Here is a 19,346-nt window from a genome sequence, read left to right on the forward strand (position 1 = left end):
ATTTAAATTGACACATGCTACCAGCTTCTTGGATGTTTCCCTTTTGGGGAAAATGAAAGAAGAAACTTTCCACAGAAATCGTGTCAATCAGATAGGAGAGTTATCAGCAGCTGAGTGAAGGATTTAATGCACTGTCATTGGCGGTCAGCTGTGCGGCGGTTTTTGCCGTTGCTGATAGTGGCCGTCGGCTGTGTGAAGACATGGAAAGTTTAAATCCTGAGCATTCAAATTCAATGCCCTTTGATCGGCAACTTTCTTCTCACATCGTGTCAGTAAGTTGGATTTGCGATGGTGGTGGCAGTCAGCTGTACGGCAGTTTTATCCGTTAAGCCTATCTAAGGAGGTCATCAGCTGTGAGAAAGTGTGGGCGCTGACTGCCAGGCAAAATCCAAAGACTTCTGTGGCGCTGATGCGCTCCAGATCAGCTGTCAGCGGTGTGGAGAAGAGGAAATTTGAGAAGCGGTTTGTGCGATACGATCTGGGGCAGTTGTCTAGGCTGATTGCTCTGTGGAGGTTTTCATTAGCAGCTGTACATCTGTTTTGGCATCTAGAAGCAGGATCTTTACTGAGGATAAAGTGTTTTTCTTCAGGACTCCAGCTGTATAACGTCTCTTATGTCTTCCTTATTTTTGCAAAGCAAAAACTAAAAGATCAAGGACTGAGCTGTCACCTAGAGGCTTTTGATTATATGTTTAAGCTGAATCAAGCTGAATCATTGAAACCATCTTGTATGTGATCTGGACTGATCCCTTTTGAGATTTTCAATCCCTTTTGAGATTTTCAATTTCAACTGACACTAAATTAAATTGGACCATGGTGTACCAGAGATCACTGCAATAAGATATCTGAGTACTACATCTATGGTTCTTATGTGTACTACATCTGAATGTAGCATCTGAGCAAAATCGTCTGAGTTGGGGTTTTTAAGTACTTTTGTGAAATTCTTTCATTTATTTTGCTCTTCCCTCCTGAGTTTATCTGACATTGGAAAAGAATGTCTTTGCAGAGAAAACTGGACAGTTATTGGTTTGTTGGAAAGAAGCTGGGAGCTTCAAAAATGATGGAAGTTGGTCCGCAGGAAGCTAATTTAGTGGAATTGGGAGCTGTAAAAGGGGATGAAATGGAATTTCACGATAGCTCATAGGAGGCGCCGGATTCTTTGAGAGATTTGCTTTTGGATATTCGTAAAGAGATGCAATCATTGCGTCTTGATGTGACTAAAGCTGTAATGGATTTAAAGCATGAAATGGGGGAGTTGGTGAAGTGACAAGATTTGGTGGAAACACATGTTAATACCATGACTGAAGATATTATTGCGGTACAACAGGAGTGGCAAAAGTACACTTGGAGGAGTCGGCAATGTTAGATAAGTTGGAAGATCTAGAAAACAGATCCCGGAGGTGTAATCTAAGGATCAGGGGGGTTCCAGAAGAACATGCTTATTTGGATGCTCGCCGAACTGCTTTGGCCATTTGTACAGATATTCTTACTACTGCTAAGGCAGGTGAGTGTCAGGTACCAGAGATTGAAATTGAATGAGTGCATAGGACACTGAGTCGTCCTAAATCCAAATTGCATCGAGACATTATTTTGTGTCTGGGAAGCTTTCAAATGAAGGAGGAAATCTTTCATGCAGCACAAAAACTAAAGGATTACAAATGGAATAATTTACAACTGGATATTTATCAGGACATAGCTGCTGTTACCATGCGAAAAAGGAATGATATGCAAGAGGTGACCACCTATCTTCGCAGAGAGGGTTTTAAATATATGAGGATTTTTCCATTTGCTTTGGCTCTGACAGTGGGGAGTGCGACTAGTCGGGTTCGAACAGTAGTGGAGGCTTGGTTGAAGTTACAAAAATTAGGAGCTCCTAATCTCCCGGAGAGAGAATATGCTGGTGACCAAGGAAAAGATATAATTGGTCCTTAGGATGTTGTCGACAAACCAGAGGAGCCACAGCAAAAAATGCAGGAAGTCGACCAGTGTGAGAAGAATTGTTGTCATTCCTGGACATTTTTATTGGTTCGGGCGTGATGGGTTGGAGGATGATTGGAGGAAAGTGAAGTTAAATTGTGGTGGGAGGATTGAGTGCTGTTTGAGTGTAGAAAGTGTGTTGAATGGATTGCTAGGGTTACTGATGGTGATGATATATTAGAGATTGGAAAGTTAAATAGTGGTGGGACTTGGATGATTGTGTGCTGTTTAAGTGTTGTATGTGTGTTGAAAGGAATGATAGGGATACTGAAGGTGGGGATTTATTAGGTGTTTATCTGGAAGTTGGGGAAGTATATTGGGGTGGTTGGGGTGGTAAAGTTACTTCTTTCATAGAGATCTTGAGATCTATATGGTAGGTCTTGAGATACAATTTTGGGTAGGGTTTAGGCGGGTGGGAAATTTGAGCCTTTACTAGTGCTTCTATATCTTTCTTGAGGTAAGAAGACCAGAATTGAACACAATACTCCAGGTGAGGTTGCACCATGGAGCAATACAGAGGCATTATAACATTCTTAGTCTTGTTAACCATCCTTTTTTTAATAATTCCTAGCATCTTGTTTGCTTTTTTGGTTGCCACCACACATTGGGTGGAAGGTTTCAGTGTATTGGCTACAATGACATCCAGATTTTCATGGGCGCTAACCTGCAAGGCAGACCCTAGCCTCTGGTAACTGTGTTATGGGTTATTCTTCCCAATGTGCATCACTTTGCATTTGTCAACATTAAATTTCATCTGCAATTTGGATGCCCAGTCCTACAATTTCCTAAGGTCTTCCCGCAGGTTTTCATAGTCCGTATGCGTTTTAACAACTTTGAACAGTTTAGTGTCATCTGAAAATTTAATCACCTTGTTCGTAGTTCCAATTTCTAGATCATTTATAAATAAGTTAAATAGCACTGAACCCGGCACACCACTATTTACCTTCCTCCATTGAGAAAAATGGCCATTCAACCCTACCCTCTGTTTTCTGTCCAATAACCAGTTCTTAATCCACAATTGAACATTGCCTCCTATCTCATGACTCTTTAATTTTCTCAGGAGCCTCTCATGAGGAACTATGTCAAAAGCCTTCTAGAAATCTAGATACACTACCGGCTCACCTTTATCCACATGTTTATTCACACCTTCAAAGAAGTCAAGCAAATTGGTGAGGCAAGACCTCCTTTGGCTGAACCCATGCCTATTCTGTCTCATTAAATCATGTTTGTGTACATAGTCTACAACTTTATTTTTTATAATTGTTTCCACTATTTTGCCCAGCACCGAGGTCATGCTTACTGGTCTGTAATTTCCTGAAACTCCCCTGGAACCTTGGCGTAACATTGACTACCCTCCAATCTTCAGGTAACACAGACAATTTTAATAACTAACAGCAGATCAGCAATTTCATGTTTGAGTTCTTTCAGTGCCCTGGATGTATACCATCTGGTCCAGGTGATTTATCACTCTTTAACTTGTCAATTTGGCTTAGTATGTCTTCCAGGCTCACCAAAATTTCTATCAATTCCTCCACCTCATCACCCTTGAAAACCATTTCCGGTTCAGGTAGATTTCTTACATCTTCTTCTGTAAAGACCGAAGCAAAGAATTCATTCAGTCTCTGCGCTATGGCTATAACCTCCCTGAGCGCACCGTTTAGTCCTTGATCATCCATCCAAAAGTCCCACGGATTCCCTCATATACCTAAAAAAATTGTTACTATGAGTTTTTCCCTCTTTGGCAAGTTGTTCTTCATATTCTTTCTTTATCAATGCTTTCTATTTAACTTGCCAGTGCTTCTGTCTCTTCTTATTTTCTTTATTGGGATCCTTTTTCCATTCTTTAAAGGATGTTTTCTTGGCTGTAAGAGGCACCAACACCTCCATTTTTCTGTTGGTTATACTTTTCTCTATGCAGCCTAGCACCCTTCTAGCTATAACCACTGCGTTGTCACACTGTTTTGTTGCCCTGAGATCCTCAGACACTATCATCCCAAGGTCCCTCATTCGGTCTGTACATATCAGCTTGTCACCTCCTAGAACATATGGCTCTCTTGGATTTGTACTCCACAATGGATAACTCTGCACTTGCATTAAACTCTAAGTGCAAAACATTAGACCATTCTAAATTTGCAAATTGCTTTTCATGATGTCCACTCCTTCCAGGGTGTCCATGCTGATTCAGATCTTGGTATCATTTCCAAAAAGCAAACATTTACCTTCTAAATCCTTCAGCAATGTGGATCAGAAATATACAAAATATACATATTGAATAAAATCAGCCACCCCAGTGATCAATGAAGCGCTCCATTACTCACATTTCTTTCCTCCAAGTAAATCCAATTAACCACCACCTTCTGAGGTCTTTCAGTCAACCAGTTTCTAACTCATTTCACCACTTGGGTCCTAACTTCAGCCTGTTGAATTTATTGAAGGATCTCCTATTAGGCTAAACAGAAGGCTAAAAAAAGGCAGGTTCATGCATTTGGACTACAAAAACACAAAGCAGTGGTACAGTATAGATGGTGAAGTTTTTCATGAAAGAGGAACGGGACTTGAAGTGGTCGCATGCGATGATCTTAAAGTAGCCAAATGGGTAAGTAATAAACCAGCATCTAGCACATGCCTTTTATCCAGTTCTTTGGTCACCCTGTCAAAGAAATCAATCAGATTTGTTTGACAGGATTTTTCTTTGGTAAAGCCATGTTGCCCTGGATCCAGCAACCCTTTGGATTCTAGAAAGCTAACCATCTTTCCCTTCCTATAGATGGGATGGAAAAGGCCTTGTTGGACCTACAGAAATGGTTTTGAAATCTGTTTTCCCTATAATTATAAAGAAAAGAAATTGTTTTCTAACCTGGCACTAATGAAACTTTACACCTCACTCTTTAGCTCCATCGTTATCTGAGGAACCTCCACTTTAAGAACGGACTGGGGGAAGAGATGTATATGGATGAGAATGGAGATCTTGCCATTGGATATGATATTATGAACTTGCTCCATATGCCTGATAAGACATGGAAATATGAAATTGTTGGAAATTATAACCCTTACGCACCCCCAGGGCAGGATTTCACCATTGATGAGAAGGCGATTGTGTGGGAGAGTTCATTCATCCAGGTCAGATTTAAGTGATATCGGGGCATGATGAGAGAAGTTGAACCACACAGGTATCATGAATCTCATTATATAATGGTCAAAAGAATGGTTACCAGTCTTTTGCTGCTACTGATTCAGCTCCATCAACAACATGTTCTATGTATAGTGTTTATGCTTTGTACTGTATATTCTGGCCAGAACTTAGCAGATTAGAACTGAAATGTTCAAGTTTACTGGCTATTCTGCCATAGTGTAAATATGCCCCAGAAACTCCTGTCTGCACCCATGTTGGCTCTCCCTATGGCTCACTTCCTGGATGCAGGAGCTAGAAATGACATCAAAGGGAGAGCTGATGCTGACATGAGCAGCTTTTGAATTGACATGTGGTTTAATACCTGGAAAGCATTTTAATTTTTTTGGGAGAGTTCATTGTAATATGTTCCTATTACAGACCAATTGTTGAGAGGTAATGAAACATATTGGCGACACTAAACAGCCTCCAGAACTGGCATTTAGCTGCACACATATTTATGTTTTGTCTTCTTTATCATGGAGAGAGAGAGAGGAAAGAAGAGAGAGAAGAAGAGAGAGAGAGAGAGAGAGAGAAGAGAGAGAAGAAGAGAGAAGAAGAAGAAGAGAGAGAAGAAGAAGAAGAGAGAGAAAGAGAGAGAGAAGAAGAGAGAGAGAGAGAGAGAAGAAGAAGAGAGAGAGAGAGAGAAGAAGAAGAGAGAGAGAGAGAAGAAGAAGAAGAAAGAGAGAGAGAGAGAGAGAGAGAGAGGGAGAGAGATATGCTACCGCAAGAGTCTGAGGTTGTAAGATCAAATCCCAGTACCGCTCCTTGGGCAAGTGCTTATAAAAAGGATATCTGTGAACTACTGTATACATGTGACAACAAGAAGGTGTTTTTAACATTATTGTTTGCAGCTGGATAGCTACACTGATACCTTTAACATAAACTTACAGCACGAGGGAAGGAAGCATGCCTGTTGTATCTCTGGGTGAGTCTCTCCCAGACCCTTCTGTACTGTAAGTACGTTCTTCTCTGGCCTGAGAGGACAAAATAGTGGTGCTCCTTGGGGAGGAAGAGCCTGGCCAGCAGCCTGGAGTCTTCCTCAGTAAAAGGTTTTCAGGTTTTCAGGTTTTTATTCATATTTGATGGATCGCTTATTCGATTTACTAAGCGACTAACAATTTCATAACAGCGGGTTACAGTGAATAAATAACAAACACAAGTCTAGGGACAAAACAATTTTCAGACGTACATGGAACGTGAGGATAAAGGGGTAAAGTTATATGTTTATGGCTTATGGAGAGAGAGAAAATAGGGATGAAACAATAGGTCAGGGTAAGAAATTCGAGCCCTAATATTTGTATCTAAAAGGGGGTTAAAAGTTAAATATTAAAAATTAAATGTTAAATGCGTCTTTAAAACTGAGCTGCCTCCTGCATGCCATTTTAATGTGTACAACAGAACAGCATAAAATCGCTATTCTAATGATGTCATGACGTTAAACCATGATGACATCATAAACGTTGTGGCACCTAAACAGCGATTCTCCAAAGCTCGCACAAAAACCCCCACCTGATTCTATAACGGACGCCTAACAATATAGACGCACTTAGATTCGCTGAGCGTCGCTGAGCTTGATTCTCTATTGTGCATCTATGCCTAAAAGAATCTGGCCGTCTAAACCAGTGGTTCCCAACCCTGTCCTGGAGGACCACCAGGCCAATTGGGTTTTCAGGCTAGCCCTAATGAATATGCATGAAGCAAATTTGCATGCCTATCACTTCCATCATATGCAAATCTCTCTCATGCATATTCATTAGGGCTAGCCTGAAAACCCGATTGGCCTGGTGTTCCTCCAGGACAGGGTTGGGAATCACTGCCTTAGCCAATAGGAAGAGGAAATGCAAATATTAAGAGCCTTAGCCAATAGGGAGAGGAGGAGATAGTAGATGCTGCGGATGGGCCATTTGGCCTTTATCTGCCATCATGTTTCTATAACCATAAAGCTCTATGACATCACAATGCAAGTGTTAAAAGCCTTAGCCAATCGGAAGAGGAAATGCAAATGTTAAGAGCCTTAGCCAATAGGGAGAGGAGGAGATAGTAGATGCTGCGGATGGGCCATTTGGCCTTTATCTGCCATCATGTTTCTATAACCATAAAGCTCTATGACATCACAATGCAAGTGTTAAGAGCCTTAGCCCAGTGGTTCCCAACCCTGTCCTGGAGGACCACCAGGCCAATTGGGTTTTCAGGCTAGCCCTAATGAATATGCATGAAGCAAATTTGCATGCCTATCACTTCCATCATATGCAAATCTCTCTCATGCATATTCATTAGGGCTAGCCTGAAAACCCGATTGGCCTGGTGTTCCTCCAGGACAGGGTTGGGAATCACTGCCTTAGCCAATAGGAAGAGGAAATGCAAATGTTAAGAGCCTTAGCCAATAGGGAGAGGAGGAGATAGTAGATGCTGCGGATGGGCCATTTGGCCTTTATCTGCCATCATGTTTCTATAACCATAAAGCTCTATGACATCACAATGCAAGTGTTAAGAGCCTTAGCCAATAGGAAGAGGAAATGCAAATGTTAAGAGCCTTAGCCAATAGGGAGAGGAGGAGATAGTAGATGCTGCGGATGGGCCATTTGGCCTTTATCTGCCATCATGTTTCTATAACCATAAAGCTCTATGACATCACAATGCAAGTGTTAAGAGCCTTAGCCCAGTGGTTCCCAACCCTGTCCTGGAGGAACACCAGGCCAATCGGGTTTTCAGGCTAGCCCTAATGAATATGCATGAAGCAAATTTGCATGCCTATCACTTCCATCATATGCAAATCTCTCTCATGCATATTCATTAGGGCTAGCCTGAAAACCCGATTGGCCTGGTGTTCCTCCAGGACAGGGTTGGGAACCACTGGTCTAAATGATGCGCCATTTATAGAATTTGCCCCTTTGAGTCTATTGTCAATAAATTTTGCCAAACACCTTCTTTTATTCATGAAAACACTAGGGAAATTTTACAAGACTATTTCTAAGCATGAAAAATGTTGTTCCACGTCATCAAGCCATTTCAGACGTTATCACCAAATATCAGTTTCAGGTATTCAAAGGTGAAAATGAGGGCGCTGCGGGCGTTGATTACCGTAACTCTGCAGAAGGTATCCAGAATGACCCATATAACACCGGTTCTAAAACAGCTACAGGGCACTTGAAAATTTTGTCAATAACACCGCACAACAAATTTTAACCTTTTTTCCGGGGCAAGAAAAAAAAATGAGGGTTACGTTATGGAATTGGGCCTTCTGTGTATGAAAATAGCCTCAGTTTTCTCCCATCACGTATAGTTTTTGAGCCAGTCGCAAATATTGATAGCATGAGCAGTCATAATGTAACGCATTGCACCAATTTAAGAGCTCCTATAAATATTATTTTCTAGAATCGTTTTGCTGTCGAAGGACGTTTATAAATGAGATTAGGAGCATCTCGAATTAATGTCCAACAATAGTCAGCCGGCATTGATGAATTCCATCTGCCCTGATATTGTTTCTCCATTGTAGCAACGTCCCGGTGAAACCTTTCCCTGGGCTCATCACTAACACTACCAAGATTATTGGGGAAAAAAATCTAATTTGAGGCAAACTGTTTAAAAAATTTCAGAGATTGTTATAACATTTACTCCAAGCATTAAAAAATATAGCGAAAATGTTAATTTTTTGCATTATAATGCTCTTTTGCCAAAAATCAGGGGGTCATCCTGAAAAATTAAGGTCAGTTTTGAATTCAGCGACCCCAAATCACTATAGAACACCCACTACAATTCATGCCCCAAAACACCTGTTGCACAGTGGGTTCTCCTATGTCTGGTTGAGGTGGATTGAACTAGTCGATTGTTCCAATAGGCTGGGCTGTCTCCGTTTATTGCTTTAAATAGTAGGCAGGAAAATTTGAAGTGTATTCTCGCTTGTATTGGGAGCCAATGTGAGTTGTGGTATGCCTCTGTATGCATCCAATGCATCTCCTACTATTCTGCAGGTTTTTTTAAAAAATCTATCAGCCCAGATGGAGTTTGAGATTGGAAAAACAGTATGAAATTATGTTTTGGTGGTAGGATGAACAATTTCTCATTCCAGGATTGGCGAGGCTATGTTGTCGGGGGTGCAAAGCTTTGGAATGCTTTGCCAGGAGTTCTGCGATTCTGCGCTGTTAGAATGGGTTTTAAGAAAACATTGAAAATGCAATTGTTCGTAAACGCCTTCTTATGTTGAGACTTTATGCAATACTAGTCTTTAAGCCCGTTACATTAACGGGTGCTAGAACATATGTGTGTGTGTCTGTCTTTATTTCTTTCTCTCTCTCTCCTTAGCCGCTTTCTTTCTTTCTGCCTTTCTTTTTCCTTGGCTGTCCATCACCACCCCTTGCCTGCTCCCCTTGTCCATTTTCCCTTCCTTTTACCTCCCCTGTGTCCACCACCACCCCTTCACTGCTCTCCTTATGCAGCAGCAGCCTTTCTCCCTTTGTTTTACCTCCCCCCTGTCCAGCAGCACCTCTTTCCTTCTCCCCCTGTCCAACATTAGTCCTCTGTTCCTTTTTCTTCACCCCCCCTGTCCATCAGCATCTCTTTCCTTCTCCCCCTGTCCAGCAGTAGGCATCCCTTCCTTTTTTATCCCCCCTCCTCCTTCTTATCCCTATGATACTCTTACCTTGCTCTGCCCCTGATCAGAGGTTCTCGACAGCCGCCCAGTTGCACCCGTTGGAAAAGTTCCCACTGCCGCATCCCGCACCCCTCCTGACGCGGCTCCTGCTGTCCTTTCTGTCTGTCTCTGTCCCTGGCCCCCTTTGTCTGTCTGTCTTTCTGTGTATCTCCCTACCCCTGTGTCTTTCTTCTTTTCTTTCTGTCTCCCTTCCTCCCTCTGTCTGTCTGTCCAAAGCAGCATTCCATCCCCCTCCATTTCCCTTCCCCCACACCAGTTCCCTGTGCACCTGCCCCTGTGTCTTTCTTATTTTCTTTGTGTTTCCCTTCCTCTCTCTGTCTGTCTGTCCAAAGCAGCATTCCCTCCCCCTCCATTTCCCTCCCCCCCACCAGTTCCCTGTGCAGCAGCATTAGCGTTCTCTACCCCCCCCCCCCCCTTTTCCCTTCCCGCGGTCCGGATTACAAAGTACCTGCTGATATTTTATTAGATTGATGATTTGAATCTTATAGCAAAGTTATTTTGTAACCATTTAATTTGTATGTATTGTCCATTATTTATGACTGTGTTTATGTACACCGTAGAGCTAATATACAGTATATACATTTTAAAATCAAGAAAATAGTAATCAGAAAAGGAGCATTGCATTTTTGAAACAACCATCCAGTGTCAAATGAAGTTACCTGACTTGTTTTCTTAATCCTCAGACACCACCACAATTCAGATGCAGCCCGAGATGCCATCCTGGTTACAGGAAATTACCCAGGGAAGGAAAGCCCGTCTGCTGCTATGACTGTATTCCGTGCGCAGAGGGAGAAGTCTCCAACGCAACTGGTGGGCGATATCATGAAACACATGGGGTGAACATAGATATGGACTATTCATTATTGCCAAAAAGGAAATTCAATGCAGTAATAATCAGTCCCACATATATACCAGGACCCTTAATGCTCCTTCTTCAATTCTCCTCCTCTCCCCTAATGAACTACCCCCTCCCCCGTCTCCCTCCTCTCCCCCCTACTTTCTCTTTGCTGTTCGCAACTCTATGATCAACTTGGTATGTAACCACTTGTAACTCTGTCTAACTAATGTGAACCGCCCAGAATTCTTCTGGGTATGGCGGTATACAAAAATAAAGTTATTATTATTATTATTATTATATAGTACTCCCCCGATATTTGCGGGGGTTCCGGTCCAGGATTTCAGTTCCAGGATTTCCGTTGCCACTCGATTTCAGTATTCAGCCCCTAGGGTGCTCTAGCATTCCATCTAAAGATGAATCGCTGTTCTTTATATAATAAGACCTGTGTTATATCACCCCCCCCCCCCCCCCCCCCCATTGTTAAATGGCATATCTTGGGTCAGTTAACTTATGGCATTTTGCAGACCAGTGGTTTTAAGTTTCAAATTTAAAAAGTACAATTTATATAAAAAATAAAGAAAAAGGGGGTATGATGTACACGGTTAAAATATTTACAAGTCAAGCCTACACATGAAACAAGAGGGAAAAGGGAGGGGTTACATTGCCTAAAATAAAAAAGAATAGAGGGGGGAGGATAAAACATAAGGGTGCTGAGTTAAAATAAGATTGAGCTCAGGATCTAAACTTCATATGCATCTTTAAAAAGAAAGGTTTTTTTAAAAAAAATTCTTTATTCATTTTCAAATTTACAATAAGTGTAACAATATATCCAAACAAATTAACAATAAATATAACGCTTAATAATCATCAATGGCACAAATGATATGCTCTTATCTCCCACCCTTCCCACCCTTTCTTATCATATAATCAATACCTTATACAATATGTAACAATAAATTTACCCTCCCCTCCCCCCCTCAAAATCAAACTTGTAAATTTAAGGGAAAAAGAAAAAAAAATAAAATAAAATGTCATCTAATCGGTACAATGCTTTGTAAACGGCTCCCACACATCCCGAAATTTCCTGAAAAAACCGCGCTGTATTGCAAGAAATCTTTCCATTTTATAAACCTGACATAAGGAATTCCACCAGAAATTATAATTTAATCTACTCCAATTTTTCCAATTATACGTAATTTGTTGAATGGCCGCCCCAGTCATTATAAGTAATAATTTGTTATTATTTGTAGAAATCTGACTTTTTGTGGTAAGAAAGGTTTTGAGGTTGGATTTGAAGTTATGAGGGTTAGTTAGAAACATAGAACATAGAAACATAGAAAGATGACGGCAGAAAAGGGCCAAGGCCCATCAAGTCTGCCCACTATAGACCCTCCCCTTGAGATTAGCTAGTGTTTTGCCCTGACCCTCTTAGGGATCCCACATGGGCATCCCATTTATTCTTAAAATCTGGCACGCTGCTGGCCTCGATCACCTGCACTGGAAGCCCGTTCCACCGATCAATCACTCGCTCCGTGAAGAAATACTTCCTGGTGTCGCCGTGAAATTTTCCGCCCCTGAGTTTGAGCGGGTGCCCTCTCGTGGTTGAGGGGCCTCTAAGAAGGAAGATGTCATCTTCCACTTCTATACGTCCGGTGACGTATTTAAACGTCTCAATCATGTCTCCCCTCTCCCTGCGCTCCTCTAGAGTGTAGAGCTGCAAATTGTCTAGTCTTGCTTCGTACGGGAGACCTTTAAGCCCTGAGACCATTCTGGTGGCCATTCTTTGGACCGACTCGACCCTCTGCACGTCTTTGCGGTAGTGTGGCTTCCAGAATTGCACGCAGTATTCCAGATGAGGTCTCACCATGGCCCTGTACAATGGCATAATGACAGCAGGCTTTCTGCTGACAAAACTTCTACGGATGCAACCCAGCATCTGCCTTGCCTTTGAGGAAGCCTTCTCCACCTGATTGGCAGATTTCATGTCTGCACTAATGATTACTCCCAAATCTCGTTCCGCTGAAGTCCTGGTCAAGGTCTCCCCGTTCAAGGTATAAGTTCTGCACGGGTTTCTGTTACCTAGGTGCATGACCTTACATTTTCCAGCATTGAAGCCCAGCTGCCAGGTTATGGCTGATTAATGGGGCATCAATACGTCCATTCCTTATACAACATAGGTGTTCTGCAACTCTCACTTTAATACTCCGCTTAGTCTGACCAATGCACTTCTCCCTCCGTATTCGCATTGGATGCGGGCAGCCAATAGGCGCGAATATGGAAAAACCGCGAATAACTTTTTTATATGTTATTCGAGGTTTGGGGAAAGCGCCATCGTTTTTACTATAGAAACCGCGAATAACTTTTCAACTGTTATTCGTGGTTTTGAAATAAACTGCCACTATTACTACTATTGAAATTCTCGGCGATTTCAGGGCAGGCAAGCAAGCAGCGATATCAGGGCAGCCAACCAGCAATTTCATGCATGCTGGGAAGAAGCCTTTCTCTCTAGGGATGCTGGGAAGCAGCGTTTTTCTCAGTGTACTTGGAAAAACATGGAAACATGGAAGCTGCAAATTTGTAGGAGAAAGCATGGAGCGGCGATTTTCAGAGTTACAGTAATGGTAAGTGATAAACTTTTTTATCGGTACTGTACAGTAGAGAATGACACGGTGAAAAAATTGGTCCCCGTCACCGCCCCGTCCCCGTCTCACCATCCCCGTCACCGCCCCGTCCCCGTCTCACCATCCTCTTCACCGCCCCGTCACCGCCACTGCCATCCCATTCACCGCCCCGTCACCGTCACTGCTGCATACATAAAAGCCTCAAACGGGTACGATTTTATATACTTTTCTAATATCTCCCCTATGTATCTGCCATTGCCCCCCCCTGTGTCCATATTCCATCCACATGGCATGTCCCCTTTTTGTCTCTGTCCCTATGCCCCAATGCACATAATTTCCCCTCTTTCTGTTACCTTCCTGTGTCCAGATTTCCCCTATCTTCCTCTTCCATACCAGTGTGTCTCTTCTTTTCAACCCCATCTAGCTTTTTTCCCTCTTTCTTCCCCCCCCCCCTGCTTCTAGCATCTGGATCACCTGCCTGTCCTTCCCTTTCTTTCCTGCTGTGGGTTTTTCTTTCCGTTTTCATCACCTTGGCCCAGAATCCTTTTCCCTTTCACTCCCTCCTTACAGTCTGAGCCGGGAACACTAGCGATCGCACGGTCCTCGCAGCCCCCACCCGCCTGCCCAATCGATCGTAGTGATTAGCCAGCTCTCTCCCTTCTCCTCACCTTAATTTGCAGGCTTTCTTTTTCAGCGACCTGCACGCTTTCCCAAAGAGCCGCACACGCGCGGCTGCTCAGTGTTCAATCTTCTGCTCTGCTGCAACTTCCTGTTTCCGGTTGCGTCAGAGCAGAAGATCGAAACTGAGCAGCAGCGGGTGCGCGGCTCTCTGATAGCGTGCGGGTCGCTGAAAAAGAAAATCTACAAACTAAGGTGAGGAGAAGGGAGAGAGCTGGCTAAGCACTAGAATCGATTGGGCAGGCGGGTGTGAGCTGCGGGGACCGTGCGATCCTTCATGCCTCACTGCGGGGACAAGACCCATTCACCGCCCCGCAGGCGGTGAATGGCCTTGTCCCCGTCGCCGCAGCGACTGCTAGTTTTCTTCCCCGTTTTCGGCGGTGACCCGCGGCTAAAATGCGGTGGCCGCGGGTAAACCGCCACCGTGTCATTCTCTACTGTACAGTAAAAGGAAAAAACTTTAGTGATGACTTTTTGGGGGGCGCGGAGTCAGCAGCCAAAAAATCGCGAATTAGCGAAACTGCAGATACGAAAACCGTGAATAAGGAGGGAGAAGTGTATAATATAACCTACAAGGGCATATTATACAATAGATGACCCTAGCCGTATTACAATTAGATTGTGATTGCAAATAATAAGTATCTATGTGAATGTGGAATCTGTATTTTATCTGTTTCCAAGGCATATGGACAGTAAAATGCAATGACCACACCCTGAATGACCTTTTACCTCATTACTATTGACCACTACATTCTGTCTTGGTGTCAACATCTCATCCAGGTTTCTTCCCCGAGTATATGCGAATTTGAGATACTCTACTAAATTTTTGTGAACTTGAACAATAGGCCAATCCTTACAAATCGTATTTCTATACAGTTATATACAGTTATTTTATTTGATATACTGCCATTTTTAACAAAAAAAAGTCAAATCAAAGCGGTGTACAATAAACAGTGGGCCATAGGTAAAATAAAAACATAACAAGGGGAATGTACACAGACAAATTAACCAAACTAAACACAAGAGGATGAAAAGGGCAGGAAAAGTTTATAATATTCTTTCGTATGACAAAATTAAACAGTTGTTCCAATAATGCCTGTTTCTTGCTAGGCAAATTCATAATAGAAAAATACCTGAATTGCTGATCTTAGGGGATATTTGTATATAGTGAGATGACATCAGTTGTCACTAATAGACAATTCTCATCCATTTGTATTGCAATCCTGTCCAACATCTCCAAAAACATGAGATGAATCTCTTACAAAGGACTTGACTTGAATTACCTGGGGTTTAAGATATTGATCCATGTATCAAGATAGGAGCTCTAAAACTGAACCCCTTCCTGATAGTATGGGGCGGCCAGGTGGCCTATCAACTGATTTATGTATTTCTGGAATAAAATACATGCATTTACTCAAAACTTCATATATGTCATGCTGTAAGGTTCTTCTGGATCAAATTCCAATCTACAATAGTAGGTTACATTAGACAATTGAGATAATGGCCCCCTTTATCTAGCAGTTTTTAGTGCTGGGAGCCATGCTGCTTCCGACGCTCATAGAGTCCTTATGAGCGTCGAGAGCTGCGTGCAGCATTCAGCGTGCCTCCCGGCGCTAAAAAAACGCTAGCGTGGTTTAGTAAAAGGGGGGTCAATACTTCTTGCCGATAATCTGAATAATCCATCATCACAATGCCACCTCCCTTAGCTCTCTCTATTATAATAATCTTATCCTCCATAAGATTATCTAGCAGGGATCTTTGATGAGCTGACAAGTTAGCATGGGTTTTGCTCGTTTTTCCCTCGATCGTCTGCAAATCCAAGAGTACAGCCCTCTGAAAGGCCATAACTGAGCGATCAGGCGCACCCGGAGGGATCCATGTTGATCTACTCGCTGATTTAAAAAAACAAATCTTGACCTTCTTGATCTTTTGGTCACATCATGAAAATGTTTTTTGATTATTAATCATTATGGTCTTTTTTTTTCTGTGAAATTAAGCAGCAAATCTAATCCGAGGAAGAGTGATTGATTATTTCACAGGCTGTTGGCATTTTTTTTCTTTTCCAAAATGAGAAAAAGAAAAATCAATTAATATTCCTCATTTCTAGTCAACTGGCCCACTCACTATGATGATGGCTCAAGAACTGCCTTCTATGTCTTTACATTTTAAATATCATTAGGTAACCTTCAGCCTAGGACAAGGACAGAGATATGGTGATATCAAGGAAATTAAACATAGTGGGCCCCACCATTGTCAAAATGTTATAAAAATAAATCTGATCGTTTATCATGAATAATCTCCCAAACTACTGTATGTCAAAATATCCCTAATCCCCATCCAATACTTTAAAATGTTATTGAATGGATCTTAATTGATAGCAGCGTCCTCACCCAACTTCCTCTTTCTCCATCCTCCCCATTGACTTGTCACCCCTTTAACCAATGACCAGTGGTCATGTGATCAGTTTGAACATCTTTTGTCACATATTCATTATTGAAACAAATCTAGCCTGAAACGTCCAAATAGTTTATGTTTACTGAAAGCTTCTATACCGCTACTAATGACTTGGGAGTCAATTCAGAGTGGTTTACATGAGCTTCTGTAAAGAGTTAGTGCCCTGGGTGCTTTGTACAATGTTTCATTATTACAAAATAAATCATCCAAAACATAAGCCCACCCTAGTCCCACCTCCAGTATACCTCCTTGAGATTTAGATGCACTGCAGACGAACAGCATAGACAACCATCTATAATAAAATGTATTTCATTAAATTTGATATACCACTTTCCTAGAATAACCCCCAAAGGATCCTGCCTTTTTGCCAGCCCAGATTCAAAATGGTGATTCTGACCATAGCTGTATTTTTGCAGTAATACTTCTACAGGTCAAATTGTCAAAAAAGGTGTATTACCTTTGGATGGCAAGCTGAGACCTAGTGGTAATACTGCGAGACTACAGCTGTGGATCACAGACACCATTTTGAATCCTGGCCTGCAGAGTTTGATGATCATTGCTGCCTTACCACTGACCCATCAGAGACACTCTAATAAGTGCTAGGGGACCAGGATGAATGAGAAAATGGTCTAAGATCTCATCAGGGGCTGTATGGGGGGGGTGGTGTCTGGAATCTCATCAGGAAATGAGAGAAGATTTGGGAACCTCATCAGTGGAATGGATGGGGGTAGGAATCAGAAGGGGGAAAAATAATTATACTTTTATACAGTGGGTTGTGGTAAGTATTATGTGAGTCTACATAATGTTTGTTCTTAAATACAGCCACTTTATTTGCAGCCATAAGAGTTTGAGTACCTTAAAATTCCATGTGGAAACTCTCCACCCATTCTGGTAACATGAAAATTAGAGTGTTCCATCTTGGCTGAGTGGAGCCAGTTATAGGGCTTTTACTATTTCTGTGCTCTTTTAGTAAACAGATCCCATGGCATTTGTGAGATAAACAGACAATAATCTTCCTTCTTAGATATGGACACCTGTACAATATGCCCAGAGGATCAATGGCCCAATCAGAAGAGAGATGCCTGTATCCCAAAAGCGATAATCTTTCTATCTTATGAAGAGCCTCTAGGGATAGCTTTGACTTCAATCAGCCTTTTCTTCTTTCTGGTCACTGCTGTCATCCTGGGAATCTTTATTTATTACCGAGATACTCCTATAGTAAGAGCCAACAACCAAGACCTCAGTTACATTTTCCTCATCTCCCTCATACTCTGCTTCCTCTGCTCATTGGTATTCATTGGGCATCCTGAGGACGTTACCTGCATTCTCAGACAGACTACCTTTGGGATTTCTTTCTCCGTCACTCTGTCCTCCATACTAGCAAAAACGATCACTGTGGTCATGGCCTTTCATGCCACCAAGCCTGGAAGCAAGCTCCGGAAATGGATGGGTTCCAGGGTCTCTAACTCTATCGTCCTTTCCTGTTCCCTTATTCAAATAGTTCTGTGTTTTGCCTGGTTGTTCACTGCTCCCCCATTTGCATATCTTAATATGAGATCAGAAATTGGAACAATACTCATTGAATGTAATGAAGGGTCAATAATTGTATTTTACTGTGTTCTGGGTTATCTGGGATTTCTGGCTGGTGTCAGCTTCATCATAGCTTTTCTAGCAAGAAATCTACCTGACAGTTTCAACGAGGCCAAGTACATCACCTTCAGCATGCTGGTCTTCTGTAGCGTCTGGATCTCCTTCATTCCAACATACTTGAGCACCAAGGGCAAGTACATGGTGGCAGTGGAGATATTTGCTATTCTGGCCTCCAGCGCTGGACTGTTGGGTTGTATCTTTTTCCCTAAATGCTACATTATTCTGCTGAGGCCTGAGAGGAACAGCAAGAAGTACCTAACAAAAACATAATGGCTTAAAGGCCTAGAAATGATAGCAGTAACATTTTCTTTTAAATGGAGAACAATAAAACCTATAATAAAGAAAATAATTGGAGTACCTTGTACTGTTATATTTGATTTCATAAGAAATAGAAATATGTTTGAACATGTATACTGTATATGCAAAAATTCACATGATTAAAAGATTACATTTCATGAAACAAACGAAGGGTTGGTGTATAAGAACAATTTGGCATTTTTTTTCTATCTAACAGACCTAGGAAGTTTTGAAACATAAACAGAGAAAATGATGGCCAATAAAGACCATTTTGCCTATCCAGTCTGCCCAAGTTGATGAAATTAAGGGTTAAGTGCCTCCACGCTGACTGTCCTAAATGACAGTGTTAATTAAGCTAATTGTAGGACAGACCTCACCCAGTTCTAGCCTCGCACATATAGGACAATAATCTATAAATGGCATTGTAAGTTAGACAGTGGTAGGTGCCCTTCCGCTGCCTAACTTAATTGTTTTAATGGACTTTAATCAGCGTAGGCACTGGTAATGCATCTACAGCAGGATCTAAGTGGGTGTGGTTAAGGGGCGGAGTAGGACTTCAGTGCCATTAGGCACGATTCACTAAAGAACTTAGGTGCTTGCAATGTAGGCCAGTAAAATACTGACTTATATTGCAGGCATCTAAGTTTTTTCTTAGGTGTTGATAGCCATGATTCTGTTAATGGTGCCTAAATGTGATTGACATGTGGCCAGCGTACATTATTGTAGAGGCCACCGATATAGGCGCAGTTTAAAAAATCGGGCACATTGGGGCTGATTCGGTCTCAGCGGATGTCTAACAAGTGGTTGAGAATTGTACACTGGCATCCTATACGGAATCACATCTGCCCTAACAGACAGACACCTAACCCCTCAATTCTCTAACCGGTACCTATGTCACTGTCGCCGTATAAAGAATTGAGCCTACCTGATGGAGTGATCCCTTGCCATCAGCTGATCATGGCAAGGGATTCCCTGATCAGTTGAGCCGGCAAGCCTCCCCTAAGCTGC

At 42.1% G+C, this 19,346-nt stretch overlaps 1 protein-coding gene across 1 annotated transcript in view; it reads left to right on the plus strand.

The window, feature by feature from the left end:
* LOC117368615 (vomeronasal type-2 receptor 26-like) overlaps positions 1–18,311 on the plus strand; it is a 57,652-nt gene extending 39,341 nt beyond the window's left edge. Inside the window, exons 4-6 of the mRNA XM_033962343.1 lie at positions 4,870–5,097; positions 10,484–10,610; positions 17,416–18,311. Coding sequence (XP_033818234.1) covers positions 4,870–5,097; positions 10,484–10,610; positions 17,416–18,311 — 1,251 coding nt within the window. The remainder of the gene's footprint in view (positions 1–4,869; positions 5,098–10,483; positions 10,611–17,415) is intronic.
* The last annotated feature ends 1,035 nt before the right edge of the window (positions 18,312–19,346 follow it).

The sequence above is a fragment of the Geotrypetes seraphini genome, chromosome 10 (assembly GCF_902459505.1).
Source record: "Geotrypetes seraphini chromosome 10, aGeoSer1.1, whole genome shotgun sequence".
NCBI lineage: Eukaryota > Metazoa > Chordata > Amphibia > Gymnophiona > Dermophiidae > Geotrypetes > Geotrypetes seraphini.